The 18,930-nt window shown below is 38.4% G+C and overlaps 2 protein-coding genes across 2 annotated transcripts; one reads left to right on the top strand and one right to left on the bottom strand.

Moving 5' to 3' along the window:
• Nucleotides 1-4,355: 4,355 nt before the first annotated feature.
• Nucleotides 4,356-5,336, bottom strand: LOC104448647 (probable glutathione S-transferase). The gene is made up of 2 exons (XM_010062506.3): nucleotides 4,943-5,336; nucleotides 4,356-4,863 (listed from the first exon to the last, which is right to left on the bottom strand). The coding sequence occupies exons 1-2, from the start codon at nucleotides 5,255-5,257 to the stop codon at nucleotides 4,519-4,521; spliced, it is 660 nt and encodes a 219-aa protein (XP_010060808.1). The 5' UTR covers nucleotides 5,258-5,336; the 3' UTR covers nucleotides 4,356-4,518.
• Nucleotides 5,337-7,376: 2,040 nt separating this feature from the next.
• On the top strand, nucleotides 7,377-8,107 carry LOC104448649 (probable glutathione S-transferase). The gene is made up of 2 exons (XM_039314400.1): nucleotides 7,377-7,496; nucleotides 7,763-8,107. Exons 1-2 carry the CDS (start codon nucleotides 7,377-7,379, stop codon nucleotides 8,105-8,107), a joined length of 465 nt encoding a protein of 154 aa, XP_039170334.1.
• Nucleotides 8,108-18,930: the final 10,823 nt, after the last annotated feature.

Here is an 18,930-nt window from a genome sequence, read left to right as displayed (position 1 = left end):
CCGCCGCTGCAACGCCCCAAGCTCCGCCACCTGCTGTCTCCCCTGTTTTGCTGCAGGTTCGGTTGCTACCCGAGCCTCGCCGGAGTTCCGACGACCGCCTTACTCTAGCCACCACGACCCATCACTGAACCACCGTTGCTGCTCCCATTTTCCAAGCCTTAGGTAGTTTATTTTTATTTTTTACTTATTTCATGTTATGTTAGCTTATTTTTAAGTTTAATTATTTGAATTGTAGTACTGTATGTCAATATTTGTAGACCTTGTAGACATTAGGAGTTTTATCCCAAATTAAGGTAATTATTAATTTGACCCATAAGACGTCGGGTCATTTTTTTAATTACTTTAATTTTTAGGAATTTTGATAGTATTTCAATCGTTAAATCATTATAGAGTTAAAATAATTGTTAATTTAATCCGTGAGGCAACGGATTATTTTTTCGGTTATTTTAATTCTTATCTTCATTCTTTTAAAATAATTACTTGTTTGGAAAGATTAAAAAAATCAAAAAAAAGAAAAAGAAAAAGTACATAAAAATCTAAATATTGCATTAGAGCATTTAGGTTTAGTAAATTAGGACTATATTTTTAGGGTTAGTAAATTAGAATTGCATTTATAGGATTATAATTTTTAGATTATACTTTTAGATGAGTGATTTTTGTTAGGGCTAATTTTAAATAATGTTGGCATGTCTTGATTTTTTATATAGCTTTTAAGATAAGATATACTTTAAGTTAAATTGATTCCTAAAATAAATTAGAATATCATTCACTTTAGTTAGTCTAATTAGTTTTTTTATTAATTCGAATTTCAATAAAAAGAATCCAAAAAATATTAGGTACATATTAATTAATTTGCATAATAGGTTTAATTAGAATTTGTTTATTAGTAAAATATTGTCATATCTAGAACTTAGGTACTTAGGTCCATACACATTTCATATCAAAGCAACACGCCTAGATATTTTTAGATTAAGTCAATTTTCATTTAGTAAAACAAAAAGATGAAAAAAAAAAAATGTTATGCATGCCATATGAGTTATAGTTTAATTGTTTTTTTTTAATAAAAGGAAAATGCTAAAAGATGATCATTGCACCATTAAGTTACTTTCTTTTCAATAAAAAACATTATGTCATTAAAAAAGAAAGAAAAACCAAAGATCATTTCCTTGTTAGTTAATAGGTTAATTCATAATTAATCTCATTTCATATCATCATTATTTAGCATAGGTTGCATATATGCATTAAAAAATGAATCATCATAAAAAAAAAAATCATAAAAGAACATGCATATAGAATTACCATGTCATACATCTCATATCATACAACATATGCATATTTAGGGTTATGTAAATTAGATTGCACACATATTGTAATGATTTGAATTATGCCACATGAATTGCATCTCATATGTCATTAAAGTAAAACTCATGCATATCAAATTTAAATTAAGATTGCATATAATTAACATTTTCAAAAGAAAAGAAAAATTAGGTATCATGTCATTTAGAAATCATGTTTAAGGCAATGCATTTTTATTAACATTTTTTTATTGAATATTATTTTATTGATTGTGCACCCGCATGACCATTTGCATGTTAGTAGCTTAAGTTTAAATTAATCAACATTGCCTGCAAAATATTTTTAAAATTAAAATAAAAAGGTACCGAAAGGGCGTTAGACTAATCTAGCGTAACCATGTCCCCGGACCTACTGAATCTCTGGTTTGCAAAAGTAAACTATTCTCCCATATTTTACTTGGGTTTCTAATCAACCCTAATTGGTTAGTGGCGGCTCCAAATTGAATATAATTACATGTTTAAATAGATTAATTTCTTAATATCAAGTCACGATTGGTAGGACTTGGGAGGGTCCGTGCCAAGTCTTCGGATTTAGTAATCCATTAGCCTTCTTTAAGTAATTCACTTTCAAAAAATTCAGGAGGGTCGCGACACCTTCTCATGAGCAGATTGACCAAATGCTACTATTAATCATTGCTAATTGTTGATGTTGTCTCACTCCCCTCTAGACCTCTTTGACTAGTATCTGCAATAGTGTCAGAACCGTCATTGCTACCTCTACAGAATGTATAGCTATTGTGGAAAGTTTCCTTTCCACCTTGCCTTGGCTCCCAATTTGGAGGATATCCAACTAACTCCCAGCAATGACTCTTCTCATGCCTAATCTTCCCACACATTTAGATTTCCCAAATGGCGTTTTCCTTGGGGCTGTTCTTCCAATAGAGAAAGTAGCATCCTCGATCTTCTCTTCCCTCCCTTGAACAATTGATCGTTGGCACTCCTCTTATGTGATCATAGAATAAACCTTACTAAGGAACAAGAGTGGCTCGAGGTTTGAGAATTTGAGAATGAACATTCCCATAGGTCTCGGTACTGAGGCCCATGAGAAACTGGTGGATCTACTCCACCTTCTTCTTCTTCTTGTATCTCGCGGGTGCAACACACGTAACATTATATGACATCATCATAATCATTGAGTTTATCCCATAAGACTTTCAATTTGGTGTAGTGTTCCACCACTGAGAGTCCTCCATGGTGTAGGAGCTCGATCTTGGTTTTGACCTTGTGGATGTGAGGTCCGTTACCTTAAGCGAATCTCTCCTTCAACTTGGCCCATAGTAATTTTGCTTCTTCTCCATATGCCACGCTTCCTTGTAAACTCTTGTCAAGGGAATTGAAGATCCATGAAACTATCATGGAATTACAAACGTCCTAGACATTAAATTCGGGTGCCTTTGGATCTAGCTTCTCTAGCGATCCGTCAATAAACCCAGGTCTATTATTCACTTGTAATGCACGTCTCCTCACCTTCGATCATGTTGCATAGTTATCTCGAGTAAGCATGCATAAAACAAATACACCTCCATGTTGCTCAGCTTGTTAAAAGTTATCCAACACATAAGCTTCATAAAACATGTTGGCACTCCTAATTTACACAAAGTGGAGAGAGAATCAAATGCATGTTTCGCTCATTAGGAGTAGGTATGGTAAAAGAACTCGTAAAAGACAAAATTGACGGGGGAGGCATTAATAACAAGGGTGAGCGGTTTCAAGTTTCATACATGTTCCACTTGGAATCCGGAGCCTATTCATTGAAACAGATTTTTCATTTTCTTGAAACCTGAAACCCATCCTGCATACTTTAGAGTCTAGAACCTACCATGTTACAGGTTTTAGGGTTTATCCATGTTCAACTTATTAGTAATTGAACGGTTGCAGTGAATTAAAACCTTTAATGATTACTACTTGATGCACAATCCATTGATCATAAAGGTATATAGATAATATGAATATTAATAAAGTAAAAATCTTAGTTATAAAAATGAAAGCTCAAACTATATCGCAAAATTGCATGAAGACATAAATCAAGAAAAACTTAAAACTTGTTCCAGGTTTTATGTTACAAACTTACAGGTTTCAAGTTTTAGGTTCTTCCAACTAAGAATTTGGAATATACCCATCGAAACAGGTTCCTTATTTTTTGGAATTTAAAATCTATCTTGCATGCTTTAAAACTCAGAACTTTCAGGCTCTCACCAGTCCGGTTATCAGGTTTCAAATTCTATCCTATAACCATGTTCACTCCTAATTAATTGCATGTGCTACCAATTGAGAACTAAATTAGTACGGAAAGAATGCACTCCACAAGCTCCCTCCATTGTAAGATCCTAGTGTCCATTATATATTCTGAGGCAAATGCCTGCAATTTCTTCATCTTATTCGGCGTTCTGGTGTTTTCAAGTTTCACTGGATTCCGAGGCGTGAGTTTATAATCATATATACTCGCAGAGTTTGTCGTCAACTTGTTCATACACCGGGTTCATGTTTCAACTTCGCGTAATTGGGGACTGATTTGTAGATGGCCAAGATACAACGCACCGGGTTCATCACAGAGGTTGTACCCCCGAGATTCCTTCACTTAGCAAAGCACCCATTGACGAGTGCTTTAGCGATGATCCTTAAAGAAGAAAGAGATTCTTCAAGTTTCAACGCAGATCCCTCATCATCTTCATCATCATCATCCAGACCTCCTCCAGTGTTCGCTTTGCTTTATATTTCCACATAGAGCACGCCCATGGGATGGAGTCCAATTGACATTCGTTTGTCTTCTATTATCGATGTATTTTTTATTATTTATTTATGCTGTGAGTGTCTGTGCAAGCACTGTCGAGAGGAGATAAGAGACCGTGGCATATTTTTAGCCAAGCCATGGGCAGACGGCTTAAAAAGTTAAGTTCATCTAATTTGTCGAGTGAATGCTTCAACATGTGCTAAATAACTTTTGGAGGATTTGTTATTAGAAACAGAGGAGATATTCCCTAACGTGACAGAAAGAGATCAAAGGAATAGATGAAATGCTGGGTATAGTCCATAAGCTGATCCAGAAACACTCGAATACAAAAAGGAAAGCAATAGAGGTACAAAAGAGCTCAGCCTCGTGAAAGGAGAGGGGTTATTGAACAATAGAGTCATAAGATGATCATAATCAGACTCGAGTTGTTTATTGCGCCTGAAGCTTCTTAATGCGTGCCAAGAGGAAGTCATAAAGCTTGTGCTGGTCGGGCAATGACTTGGCCACGCTCTCCCTCTGCATGCACCGCTTGGCCCACGCCACCAGCTTGGGGCACTCCTCCACGATGCTGAAGTTGGCCATCGTCTCCAACCCATAGAACCAGCTATAGAAGGGTATCAGCGACACATCCACGTACCCGAACCTCTCACCGCCAAAGTAAGCCTTGTCCCCGAGTTCTCCCTCCAACACCTTCAAGCACTCGATGTACTCCTTCTTCGCCGCCTCCTGGGCCTCCCCCCTCGACTGCCACACCGTTCGCCCCACCGGATAAATCTGCACCGTCATTTCGTGACTCGATGTTGAGGGCAGTTAATAAGGAATTGTTAAAAAGACTAGGACGTTGTTGTCTTACCTTCTTGTCCACGTAGTCAGCCCAGAACCTGGCCCGGGCACGCTCGTAAGGATCCGAAGGCAAGAGAGGAGACTGGCGAACCCAGGTCTCGTCGATGTACTGGACCATGAGGAGGGACTCACAAACGGGCTTGCCATTATGGACGAGGACGGGGATTTGTTTGTTGACCGGGTTCATCTTCAAGAGCAGGGGGCTCTTGTTGCTCAGATCCTCCTCCCTCATATCGAACTCCACGCCCTTCTCTCGCAGGGCAATCCTGGCCCTCATCCCGAACGGGCTCGGCCAGAAGTCCAACAAAATCACTTCCTCCGCCATTGAATTTGTCACTACAAGCGGAAGCTTTTGGTAATTTGAACTGAATTGAAGAATGCTGCTCGCGGTGAAGTCAGGCTAACTTGGGTACCACTTATATAGAGGGAAAGAGGACTTTGACGATGTGACTTCTATATTTCGTCACTGGCAGGGTGGGTGGACACTGGACAGGCTGCCGAAAATATGGTCATTGCTTGCGTCACTCTCAGATCCAAGTCTAAGTTCCCACGCCCGAGACGATTAGGTCATGGCTTAGGTGTCGCATGAACGAGAAATTAATTATTATTATTAGTTCTCCCGGAAGTTTCTTCCTTCTTTCTAGTGCCTCCCAGTTCCTCAACGTCTTCTTCATTTTCCATTTCTCGATTATTTATGTACTTGGGCTCCATCAAAATGAATAATTTTCAAAATATTTTTCAAAAATTCATCACTTTTATCACTTATAAAATTGAATGGATGAAAATATTTTCTTTCCACAAAAATATTTAGATATAAATTATTATCAATAAATTTTTTTTATTGATTAATTATATTAAGAGATGCAAGCATTTGGTTTTAGAAAAATACTTTTCAAAATATTTATTTTTCACGACATAAATGGAATCTTATATACAAATCAAGTAGTTATTGATTTAGAGTTGAGCTTTTATCTGTAGACACATTGCGGTTTTATGGCGCGAAAAACAATTAATAGAAGTTCTTAAAATAAAATTAATATTCTTTCTTCATGTTAATAAGGATGAACTTCACGAATTAATGTATGTCATCGGAGAGTTAAAAATTACCACAACCGATGAATTCAAATGTAGAAGCTATGGAGAATTAATGGAATTTATCGAGTTAAGTTTTCGATTGATGGAACAAGTCTTGAGTTAAAAATGGTGCAATTTGCAATCTACGAATAGAACCATAAGTGATTTGTTTTGCAACCTCGTAATATTTTCAATTTATGTTAGAAACTCTTACTTCCTTTATCCACGACTATGGTGGCCTCCCAGAACAGGTTGATATTTCACAAACCTAACGTGACTACACACTCCGGCTGGCTAAGTTCAAGACCACTTGTAGTAGTTGTGCTTGTATTTATATTTAATAACCAGGAAAAAATTGAAAATATGATAGAATTGAATCTATCAGATATATCTAATTTATGCTCAAGACGGGATACAATTGAATATAAATGGATACAACTTAGAAAAAATTTTCTTAGGAAAACTAGGATAAAGGCCGATAGGATTTTTTTATATATAAAATAAGTTATTTTTCCAATTAAAAAATTTCTTAAATTAATAAAGTTAAAATAATATTTGAATTCTAATATAAGAAGGAAATTCGAAATAAAAAATAGCAACAATTGCTTTTTTTATTTATATATTCGAATTTCTTTTTACTTGTAATATATACTCAATATATAAATATAAATTTAGTATTAAATTTATTGCATATTTTACGTATTTGAGTATTTTAGATACACTAGTATAATTTATCATTTAATAAAATTTATTAGAAAATGATAGAGGGGGAACTAGAAATAATAAAATCAGAAAAAGAAAAATAAAATGAGGGAAAAGAAAGAAAAAAAAAATGAAGTAGGCTAGAGTGTCATAAAATATTCTTACCATGTCCATTTGGCAATTTTTAGGTTTAGACCAATGTATGAGATGTGTGGAAAACAAGGGCCAAGGATGGACAAGGCGATCGGTTTCACAAAACCTTTATCACATAGTTTTCGAGTTTTCAAAATATATTAACTGATGAATTAATAGCCGTTGTTCTTGTTCTTTTAGTACTTTTAGTGGTTCCAATACCTATTATGTTCCTTAGATTATTTATAAGTGGTATTCAAGCTTTTATTTTTGCAACTTCAGCTAGGGCTTACATCAGCAAATCCATGGAGAGTCATGATTGACTTTGTTTTCAAAATGGTTGTTTTGTAGTTTAGACCAAGGTAATGTATGTGTAATTCAAGATAATCTACTTAGGCAAGATAAAAATAGACAAATAAGATATATATGATCTACATGAATAGGAAAAAGGATTAAGATACTTCGATTTAGGGAGTTGTTAGTAAGAATCCAAATTTACTTGCTGCGTAATTGTGCGTGCAGATTAGTTCACATCCATGGCGACGGGACTGCCTATCTTGAGCTTGTTAGAAATGCTGATTGCTGTCATCCCCATAGTCTTAAATCAGGATATTGCTTGGCACTGCTTGCATGGTTACCCCTCTCTGCCTTTATTGGTTTGGCAAAATCATGACGTTTTCCGGGGAAGGGGCCTTTTGAGCTAACATGATCAGATCCTTTTTTTGTATATGGCTGTGGTTTATTCAGCTAAGTTCTTTGTGACGCAGACGTGAGTTTCGGGAAGGACTTTGCAAATAGAAGCAAAACGTACATTCTGGGAAAGAATGCTAAAAAATTGGTTGCCTATTCTATTTATTATGAGCTTTTCAGACATTGAAATTAAAGATCGTGTGATTCTAATGGCGTCATAAAAAACTCGCAGTTCTCTGACCTGGGGAGGAAGATTTGCACCACAAAAGGAGAAGAACAGGAGGTGGACAAGAAGGAGCTGATTGACAGCCTGAAGCTATTGGAAGGCGAGCTCGGTGACAAACCCTTCTTTGGGGGAGAGAAGTTAGGATTCGTGGATTTAGCGATCGTTTCTTTCTACACCTATTTTCTTGCTTATGAGACGTGCGGAAACTTCAGCATCGAGGTGGAGTGCTCCAATTTCATAGCGTGGACCAAGAGGTGCCTGGAGATAGAGAGCGTGTCCAAGTCTCTCGCCGACCCTCAGAAGGTGTACGGCTTCGTCTTGCATCTCAAGAAAGCCAATGGCATTGAGTAGAGATCTGGATGACTCATTGTGGGTACTTCTTATCTCCATCCCTAGTCTTAACGTTATAGTTGCTGCTTAGGGCTTTCTCTTGTAGTTGAATTTCTGGTATTGGGAAGGGGACACTTCATTGTGTCTTCTTTTGAAACTTATGTTGGTGATCATGATGAGCAACAGAGAGTTGCTCGTGCCGAGGTAGTGTTTGGTGTGCAATAATAAAAAAGTCGCTGCTTGGATTATGAGTAAGCTCGAAGCGTTTCTTTCATGATCTAGTCCTTTCAGTTTCAATTGTAGTTAAGATGTGTGAGTACTGAGTGGACTTGTCAAAGCTGAAAAGATATGGAAATGCGAAGCCTAATTTGTACGTACACCAGTGGAAAAAATGTGTCGGAGTGAATCCTTTTGTATCCGAAAGAAATTATATTTATCAATCTCAATTTTGTGGGGGTCCAATGGCTCTATTTTAAATTTGATGGTGATTGCTCCTGGAGAAAAAATTCTTCAGGACTAGTTGATTCTTGCTCCACCATTGGCCTTTATCGGCCCCTTCACGATGGCAGGCAGTGAGCATTGTTGTCGTATTTCCCATTAGAAAAGAAAACAAAGGCCAAGGACCGGACAAGGTGATCGGTTTCACTAGGCCATGTAAAGCATGTGTTATTTATTCCTCAACAGCTTTGTCCACAACAAACACTGAGTTATCTTTCATTCTTTACTTGAAAATTTAGGACACATCAAAGATTGAAACACAAACCAACATCCACTATACCACCTAAGTTGGTCCTTTTGCTTTTGATCAACCCGGAACCTCTTCTTGAGCTCCAACATGAATCCGTGAACTTTTTGGAGGTCGGCTAGAGACTTTGAAACACTGTCTTTCTGGGAACACCTCTTGGCCCACCAATGAGCTTGGGGCATTGTGTCTCGATGCTAAAACCGCCGCACCTCTTGTAGCCATAAAACCAGCTATAGAAAGGGACAAGAGCGATATCGACAAGCCCTAATGTTTCCCCTCAGAAGAAGGGCGGTTCACCGAGCCTCCGTTCCAACTTCTTCAGGCAATCTAGAGCTCTCTCTTGGCTGCCTCTTGTTCTTCTCCTTTAGGTCAAAATGACTAGTCTCCCAGTCTCATCGATCTGCACATTCCAATGAAATGAGTGAACCATGTAAAGTTTTAATGAAAATGACCAAGTCATAAGAGAAGGAGATTTTTGACAAGCTTGAAGTAAAGCTTGTACTTCCATAAACAGGAATATCTCCACGGACTCGGACTTGGACCCGACTTTGTTGTCCTTCTTTTACCTGTCTCATTTATTTGTGCCCGATGCTTATTGGTACGCTTAGGAGTTGCTAAGACGGAGGTGATTTGAATTTCGTGGACTCCAAGGAAATGACAAAGTCAAAACACGAGTTCTCTAGTCGTTTTCAGACGGTCATGTTAAGACCATTGTCAACCACAACCTCACCAACACAGCCATAAAATTCAGCCTGCAGCATAAGCAAAATCCAGTGCTATAAAAGTTATGTCTGTCTGCTCTTTCATTAAAAATCTGGTACATAAAATGGCCACGACCTCAGATGATCAAACTCCTTACGAAATATCTATGCTTTAGGTTATGATAACTGGCAGCAAATAGTTCATAAGTAAAGAGGGTGCACTAAAGTTACGCGCTTGAAAGTTTATTACCAAGCGTCATTTGGTGCTTCTAATTGGCCGATGTAATCAGCCCAAAACTTGGCTTGGGCTCTATGCAGACCTGTTAAACGGGTGAGTCGGGTTGGGTTTGGGTCGGGTCATAAATGGTTTGACCCAAATCGACCCATTTAACCTGTTTATGACCCATTTATTGCAGTGCAAAATTTTTGACACACAACTCGACCTATACTTGACTTATACTCGACCTATATATATTTAAAAAAATGGTATTGCTAAAATAGTTTTATACAACACAAATTTAATGGACAATTTTTATAATTTTTAAGATAATTATTTTAAAAAATCGAATTTTAAATTATTTTTATTTTAAAAATTAATTTTATTTTTATTTTATTTTTAAAAATTAGTTTTAATTTAATTTAATTTTTAAGAATATTAATTTTAATATTAATTTTCTTTTTCTCTTTTCTCTTTGCTTTTTCTTTTTTGTTGTTGTTCTTCTTCTTTGGTCGCCCGCCGATTGCGACGACAACCAGCGACCGGTCATAAGTGAGCCTCGAGCTCGCCCGGCTTGCCGACACCAGCGACCCTCAAGCTTGCCCCTTGTGGGATGTAGCGAGGCTCGAGCCTCGCCCGACATCGACAAGTTCGAGTCTCGCTAAATCGGCGAGGCTCAAGGCTCGCCGGATGTCGGCAAGCTCGAGCCTCGCCCGACGCCCGGCAAGCTCAAGGCTCGCCCGGCCGATCGTCGTCCATCGGAAGGTGAAGAAGAAAAAAAAAAAAAGGAAAGAAAAAGAAAAGAAAATTATAAAAATAATTATAAATTCAATTTTTATAAAAATATATATATTTTTGTAAAGTTAAAGAAGGAAGAGAGATTGTGAGGTTTTGGTTGAAAATGGGTTCTAAATTCAACCCATTTAAGATCCACTTAAGACCCACCTAAGACCCACTTATCTTAAGTCTTTAATTGTTAAACCCATTTAACTACTTTTTGTCCAAAAATAAGTGACGCATATATGACCCATTTTTGATTTAAATGGGTCATATATGGGCCTAAGACCCATTTTGCCACCTCTAGCTCTATGATAGGGATCACATGGCAACAAAGATCCTCGGCTATGTATTGAACTACAATGAGGACCCGGATTTTCTGGGAGCTGGGTTCATCTACAAGAGTGGAGGGCTCTTGTTCTACAAATCTTTCTTTTTGTATTCAGTTTGGGGCTTTACCATCCATTTTGTGGTAGTTGATTGAAATCTCAGTTATGTATTGAATTGTAATGAGACACTTACATGCCAATTTGCTGTTGTGAATGAAATATGGGATTTTCTTGCCAACGAGGCTCATCTGCAAGAGTAGAGGGTGTTGGAGAAAACTCCTTGGTGTTTTTAAGTTGACAAAACTTATCCCAAGTCTATTCTAAAGATTTTCATACTTTAGTGTCAAAGTCTGAAGATGATCAGACTTTAGTGATAAAGTCTATCCACACTGACAAATTCCATACTGAACGCTACTGAAGAAATAAGACTTATCCAGATGTGAGATTTTGTTTATCTCTTCAGGAGTTTGGTTCATATGGATTATGGAAGGCTTTCTGGTTGGATATATCACTTACGAGATTGATTATCTTTATTGGAATCAATTTAGATAAATCAAATTCTTTCGAAGGCAAGTAATTTGGAAATAATCTACTTATGGAAACCAAGATCCTGATTATATAGGCGAACATGATTGACGGGCTTTCATCACAATCTTCAAACGACTCGATGTGTCCTTAATTAATTCTGTCTAACAGGTAAATTGGAAAAATTCATTTGGAAAGTGACAACGGTTGTGAAGGCATGAATGAGTATTTAAGGTGGACTCTCTAGTTGTTCAACAGAGTGCGTGAAAGAAAAATTTCAAAGTCTGAAGCTTAACATTTTCTTGTCATTCGATATTACGAGCTCAAGTTGTATACGAAAGAGAGAAACTCATAGTGAGACTTCGTGAGAGAGCAGTTGAGACTCTTCATTGTGAAGTCGAGATCACAAGGCTGTAAACTCTCTTTTGATCCTTGGTGAAATCTAGTCAGTAGGCTATCAGCGTGGAGAGTAGACATAGGCTTGATCTAAGCGAACCACTATAAACTCTGTGTTCTTATTTTCTTCCGTGAGCTCTTTATTTTGTTTGTAATTCTATTTAACTACTAAAATTTGAACTCGCTTAAAGGCTGTTGTTTTTCAGATTCTATTTTAAAAGCAAATTATTTCCATTATTCCTTGTGAAAAATTGTCTTCACACTTATTCACCCCCCTCTAGGTGTTTATACTAGCATTTACAATTGGTATTGGAGTCTATGTGCTTATTTCATTGAGGTGTTTTTACCTCTAAGTTGAAGATCTATGGCTAGTATTTTGGCTTCAGGATTGGTCGACACTAGACCTCCTTACTTCGATGGGAAGGAGTACAATGTATGGAAAAACAAGATGAAGGCATTTTTGAGATCGAAAGATCCCCTGGAGTGGGATGTGGTAGAAAAAGCGATCAATCTCAAAGCTACATCAACCTCAGAAAGAGGAAAAGAAGTTGTAGATGCTGACAAAATAACATAAGTAGAATTAACCAAGAGATAAGCTCTTGATGCTAAAGCTATCTACTTTTTATACTGTGCTTTATCTCCTATTGACTATAACTGAATTTCTTTTTGTGAAATAACGAAAGAAGTTTGGGACAGATTAGGCATTACCTATGAAGAAACTGATCGAGTAAAGGAAACAAAAATCAATATTCTACTCGAACAAGATGAAGCCTTCAAGATGAAGCCTAGAGAATCCATCACTGATATGTTCAATCACTTCATAGAGATTGTAAATGCCTTGGTTTATCAAGGTCAATCAATCTCAGGACCGATGAAAGTTAATAAACTACTATGTGGACTTTCTAAAGAGTGGAATCATGTGAAGACATCAATTAGAGAAACTCAAAGGATCATGCCTCTATTTGTAGATGAACTAGTAGGCACGCTTCAATCATATGAAGTGGAATAGATCAATGAGGAAGAAGATCCAAGAGGTAAGAAGTCAATTGCTTTAAAATTTGATGATGATTCTGATGCAACAAACTCAGATGATGATATCAATGATGAGGAGTTAGCACTTATGATTAAGAAGTTTAGAAAGTTGAATAGAAATGGAAGAAAATTCAACTAGAAGAAGTAGAGCACTCAAAATATCTAGAAGAGACCGACTAAGGACAATGAAACTAGCAAAGATGTAAGATGCTTCGAATGCAAGAAAAATGGGCATATCGGACCTAACTGTCTTTTGTTGAAGAAAAAGAAAGGAATAAATGAGAAGTACAAAAAGGCTCTCAAAGCTGAAACTCGGAGTGACATTGAGTGCGAGGAAAGTGAAGAAGAATATGCCAACATTTGTTTGATGGCTCATTCGACTTAACTCAAAATCAGAAACAGACTTTGATTCAGACTCAGACAAAAAACTTGAGGTTAGTAACTTAAAAAATCCGGTTAAAGTCTTGAAATGCATAGAAGAACTTTGTCTCAGTCTTAAAATCTTTCGTAAAAGGATCTCCGAACTAAAAATGGAGAATTGTAAACTCAGGCAACATGAAATTTCTTGGAAAGTGGCGCTTAATAGTTCCTTTGCTATTAGAAAACATTCCCGAGTGGCTCCCAAGCGAACTCCCGAGCAGCTTGTTGTCGACTGTTGAGCTTTGTCACCGAGCGCTGTGGCCGAGCACTGATGCCAAGCGCGCCTTAGGGCCTCGCCCTCGGCCGCGCTGGCGGGTCGAGCTAGCGCTAGTGGGTCGAGCTTTCCTCGAGCTCGCTCCTCTCATCGCCGAGCGCCCACAAGCATTTTGCCGTCCGCCACTAAACTCCGCCTCGAGCGCCGTCGCTAAGCGTCCCCTAGGGTTTGCCCTCGGCCGCTAAGTGAACTCCCATAGCCAAACGCTCCTCTCAACACCGAGCGTTCCCTAGGGTTCGCCCTTGGCCATTGAGCTTCGTCGCTGAGTGCTCCTTAGGGCTCCACCCTCGCCCGCATCGCTCCGGGCGACCTCGCAACCCCTGTCACTGTCGTTAGACCCCCCACTCGCATTAGCACAGCCCCCACAGTAGGACGACACCTCCACCACCGTGCCGGCCATCCTCCACCACCGTTGCCTGACTCCTCCCTCTCCTCTCTCACTGGCGCATTGCCCTGGTAGGTTGGACCGTAATGTGTGAGCTCGGGTAAGGTTTTTCTTCATCTGTTGCTGCTATGGTTGCAATTTATCTATTGCGATGGCATCCAAGTCGGGTTTGGCCGACGATGTTGGGGAAGGGCATAGTGCTCGTAGCCCGCCTCCTCTTGTTCATGGACATTCACCTCAGATTGGTACATCGAAGGAGGATTTGAGATGTTCTACTTTGTCTCTGGCTATTTTGAGCGATGAGCCTCATGCGGCTCGATCTCCTCGTGCTCCTGTTGGGTCTTGAGGTAGGTCTAGCTCTAAGCACCCTCAGCCTAGAAAGGAGTCCAAAAACTCAAATGCTCATACTTGGGCCAATGTAGCCAAGGTTGCTGCAAAGGGCTATGATTTGGAGTATTTTCCTCCTTCATATGTCAACAACAAACCGGTGGTTGAGTTATCTGATGATACACTTGAGGTTGCTGATCTTAAGTTGCAAGAGTGCCTCGTGGGTTACTTTATTGGCAGGAGATTACTGTTCAAGGTAACTGAATTGGCCCTAAAAAAACGCATGGGGACTGAATCTAGTGGAGGTAATGTCTAATAGACAAGGCTTCTTCTTTTTTTCATGTGCCTGATGGAGATTTTCGCAGAAAGGTCCTAAGGGGGGCTTATCATGATTGCTAGGGTGCCCTTAGTTTTGCAACAATGGCAACCTGCATTGGAGCTAAAGAAAGATAGCCATTTGATTGTGCCTGTGTGAATTAGGCTGAGGAACCTTCCTCTTGCCTTTTGGTCTTTGCAAGGGATCAACAAGGTGGCTAGTGTAGTTGGCAAGTTGCTGTATGTGGACTTGCGCATTGAGCATATGAAGATGCTGGCTTTTGCTAGGGCCTATGTTAAAATTACAGCGAAGCAGCCCAATTGTGATGCATAGAAGTTGTTCACAATGGTGAATCATGCTCAGTGGAAGTGGAGTATGGATGGAGACCTACTGCATGTTCAGGGTGTGGCATCTTCGGCCACAAATGTGCCCTTATCCCTACTTATCCTTCTGCTGCAGGGGCTGCTCAACAGGCTCCGGTTGTTGCTCCCCTTGGTCCCCAAGGTATGCCTCTTGCCCTAGCTCCTCCTGTTTTGAAAGCCCCTACAGAAGTTAAAGGCCAACGAAGGTAGGCTCAGCAAGAATAGACTGATTCCGCCCCTCCTGCTGCGTCATGTCTACCTACCGATGATTCTGGGTTGGAGAATGGACCCTGGCAGGCTGAGACGGGGTGGAATCTTGTTATAGGAAAGAAGAAGAAGAAGGACCCTCATCATAGGGAAATCGCCTCAGCACTTCTAGTTAGCTCGGGGGATGAGGATTACACAAACAGGGAGAAGGCAACTGCAGTACACAGGAGTTTACCTTCTACTTCAATTCATGATGCCGGAGAAGATTACAAATTATTACAATGATGGAAGTGTGACATCCCAAATTTCATTGACCTTCATTAGTGTAATTAGATCATTAGGAGCTTAGATTAATTAGATTGGGCTAGAAAGTGAAGCTGATGGATCGTGAGAAACGTGTGGGCTTGAGAAATAAGTGGGCCACACGAATTGGACTTAAGAAATTGAATGAGAGATTATGGGCTTGGACTTGGCTTGAAGCGGGCCAATGTTCGGAATTATTAGATTTGTAGATTTAGTTTAGTGGGCCGGGATTGTTATAGATTAAGCTTATTGGGACAGAGATGAATATTTAGGCCCGAATGATTTATTTTATAGATTATAGTTATGATAACTTGATTAATGATTATAATGCTAATATCAATTTCTAACTTTAGCATTTTGTGATGAATTCCTTATAAACCAACATTGACTAGTCGATATGTTATGTCATTCGATATGTTATGTTACGACTTTGTATAATCATAAAAGGATTGAAATCAAGTTGAAACAAAATGAATAAATGGAAAAATATTAGAAATCAATGAATCGACTAATGACTCGGATTAAAGACTAATTAATTTTGAGTGACAAATTAAACTTGAGAGAATAAACTTAGAGGACATGACACCTCTCTTCTCTCTTTGTTTTTCTTCACCCACGGTTTTGATTCCCATGAATCGAGACATGCAAACTTCAAGGAAAACAATCATTTGCAAATTTCATCATTACTCTAGCCTAGGGATTAGTTTGTAGACCTATTTTCCCCCTTAAGTTTCGTATCCTCTCTCTCTCTCCTCAAAACCGAGAAACCCTCATCTTCATTTTCTTCTTTCTTTTCTCTCGGCTGAGCGGTAGAACCAGAAGCAAACCAGAAGCAAACCTGTGATTTCTCCTTCTTTCATGCTGATTTTGAGTGTTGATCTTGAAGCATCTTAGAGTTGTGTTGTAGCTGAAGCAAGGTAAGGAAAGATCTAACTCCAAAATTGAAAGTTATCCATTGTTTCATCAAGGGAGCTTGAGGATCTAACCAAACAGTGATGGATATAGTTTGTAGTTGTTGTTTTGTGATTGATCTAAGCTGAGTAAGTGTTAGATTAGAGTTAGAGGCCATTGCATGTTGTTTTTTAGGACTGCATGTTTCGAAATCCTTGTGTGAGTATGCTATTTTGTTGAGTGAAGTGATGAAATGGATGCCGAGTGTGTTGTTTTGGTAGAAATCGTGATAAATGGCTTACGGATGCAACGACACTTAGAGCCGAGTTGTGAAATTGATCATTTGTTAGAGAAAGATATGCTGAAGTTGCTTTGAGTTGCTGTGAGTAAGCATTGGATTATTTTAGAAGAGATTTGTGGATAGATAAGTTGTTTCGTTGAGTTAGAAGTGAGAAAATTTGTGTATCTATTATGTTCTAAGTGAAAACAGTTATGGAGTCTTCTATTTGTGTTTAGTTTTCTTTATGTATGTTAATAGAAATAAGAAAGAAACTATTCTACATGATAGAACATCTATAAGATCAAGTTATACACGTAGCTATAACCATATGACTATAAAAACATAGAGACAGAAGTGTACTTAGTAAAACCAGTAAACTGTTCTTGTGTGAAACGGTTTGACCTTTACTGATTATGCGAATTTTCTGTATTTAACTAGTCAGATTTGGACTTCGAATTTTTAATGAAAATTGTAGAACACATCTTAAGGAATGACGTGTCAAAATTTGAGATTAAATCGATAAGATTTGGTTAGTGAAACAATTTTCTTTGTAAATACGAAATCTGGACGTCGATACAGGGTACTAGTAAAGATTATGGCAATTGTTACTCTTAGTACAGTGAGAATTAGACTTAAGTTTCTTCATGAGAATTGTTATTCTAAATATAACATACTAAAATTTGGTAATATTTCGACAAGAATTAATATATCTTCTATGTCCAAAACCGAAACTGTACATTTAGTAAACTGTCTGGACCCGAGAACATATATTAGAGGTTGTGTCTTTTATATTAGGCTTTTGTGATGCATGTAGAGTCTAATAAACCTCATAATAGATGTTAGCCATATAAGAGTAAGTCTCATATATTATTTCAGATATATAAGTGCATATAGTATCATGTGTGTGCATTGAGTGCGGTGCATAGTGCTTGATTATGGGATAAATATCTGTTCGCCATGGAATGGGACATGACGTAATGGGTTTTATCTTATAATTTGAACACGTACATGTGCTAGGTTCATGAGAGTTAGATAGATACTTTAGAGTCTTTTCTTTTGCATACGATAAATGCATTAATCAAAGGTGTGGTGGTGTGAAATGTGTGCTTAAGATGAATGAACCCATCGGTACTGAGATGCCGGTGATGCCCCCGGAAGTTTGGGATGCCCTTGCTGCATGGTCTTGGATGCCTTGGTAGAGAGATACTGAGATGCCTCGGAGTGAGATGCCCTTGTGTGTGATCAAGGATACCTCAGTTGTGTGATACTGAGATGCCTCGGAGTGAGATGCCCATGATAGAAATATTGTGGAAGTCCGAATAACGTACTTTTCGGAAGTGACTCGATTAGGCCGGTAGTGTCCCGGTTGTGACTGATTCGAGGGTGGATTTTATGCACACTAAATATAATTCTATTTGGCGAGTGAGTTCATCTATTATTGTTTCATTATATTTTGATGTGAGATTGAGTTTGTGAAGGGTAAGTATAGAAATGGATGCATATAAGGTGATTTCTTACATGAAGTAATAGTATTGTTTATGCTTGAGATATACTTCTTTTAGCATCCTAAATTGTTTGATGATTCTCTTGCAATATTGATGACTATGGATTGTTTAAGTTAGAGTTTTATCATTTTTACTGGGCAAGGTTGTTTGCTCATACCTTACATTTTCAAATTGATAGCATGGACGTACCGCTAGTAGCTCGATACGGGGTGGTAGTGCGTCTTGATGTTTCTCTTCATGACGTGTATGATCCCGACATTGACATGGTTTTCTCCAAGTATGAGGCGACTTTATGGATGGATGACGGTAGGGCTGAGTTGATACCGATGACGTTCGTTGCATGGTTTATCAACCATGAAGGGGAGATGTTTGGACCTTTACCCTTTGGAGCAGGAGGACCTGGAGCGGGGATGGACAGCGCCTAGACGCCTTGGATCGTGTAGAGGCTGACTAACTTTTGTTTTTTTGTTAGATGCTGGCTAGTGTGGGAACTCGTGGAGTAGATAACCTCACCCATATCCCTGGCTTTTGTTGCGCCTTACTTTTGTTTTGTATATGATGTAAATATATAGGTGAAGGACATGGAATGAGTCCAGGTCGATAATTTTGTATGCCCTGATGATGATAAAATGAAAGGAAGCCTTTTATGATCTTGTCTATGTGCATTGCAGGATAACCTTGTAATATAAATTTAGGATTTTAAATAATCCATGTTATACATGCTAACCTTCAATGGTAAATACTATATGTTATTCAAAGGAGTTTACTAGATGTCAATAATAATTATAATTCTGCTTGCGCTTAGTACGTGACGCCCTAGGATGTCACAGCTCGTTATAGGAAGCACATGCC

The sequence above is a fragment of the Eucalyptus grandis genome, chromosome 6 (assembly GCF_016545825.1).
Source record: "Eucalyptus grandis isolate ANBG69807.140 chromosome 6, ASM1654582v1, whole genome shotgun sequence".
NCBI lineage: Eukaryota > Viridiplantae > Streptophyta > Magnoliopsida > Myrtales > Myrtaceae > Eucalyptus > Eucalyptus grandis.
This window is presented reverse-complemented; position numbering and strand designations above follow the sequence as displayed.

Excerpts from the sequence above, each read along its gene's own strand:
- LOC104448649 (XM_039314400.1), top strand. The coding sequence starts at position 7,377 with ATGGCGACGGGACTGCCTATCTTGAGCTTGTTAGAAATGCTGATTGCT. Across the intron at positions 7,497-7,762 it reads ACCCCTCTCTGCCTTTATTG|TTCTCTGACCTGGGGAGGAA; the intron begins GTTTGGCAAAAT and ends AAAAACTCGCAG.
- LOC104448647 (XM_010062506.3), bottom strand. The coding sequence starts at position 5,257 with ATGGCGGAGGAAGTGATTTTGTTGGACTTCTGGCCGAGCCCGTTCGGG. Across the intron at positions 4,864-4,942 it reads CTGACTACGTGGACAAGAAG|ATTTATCCGGTGGGGCGAAC; the intron begins GTAAGACAACAA and ends ATGACGGTGCAG.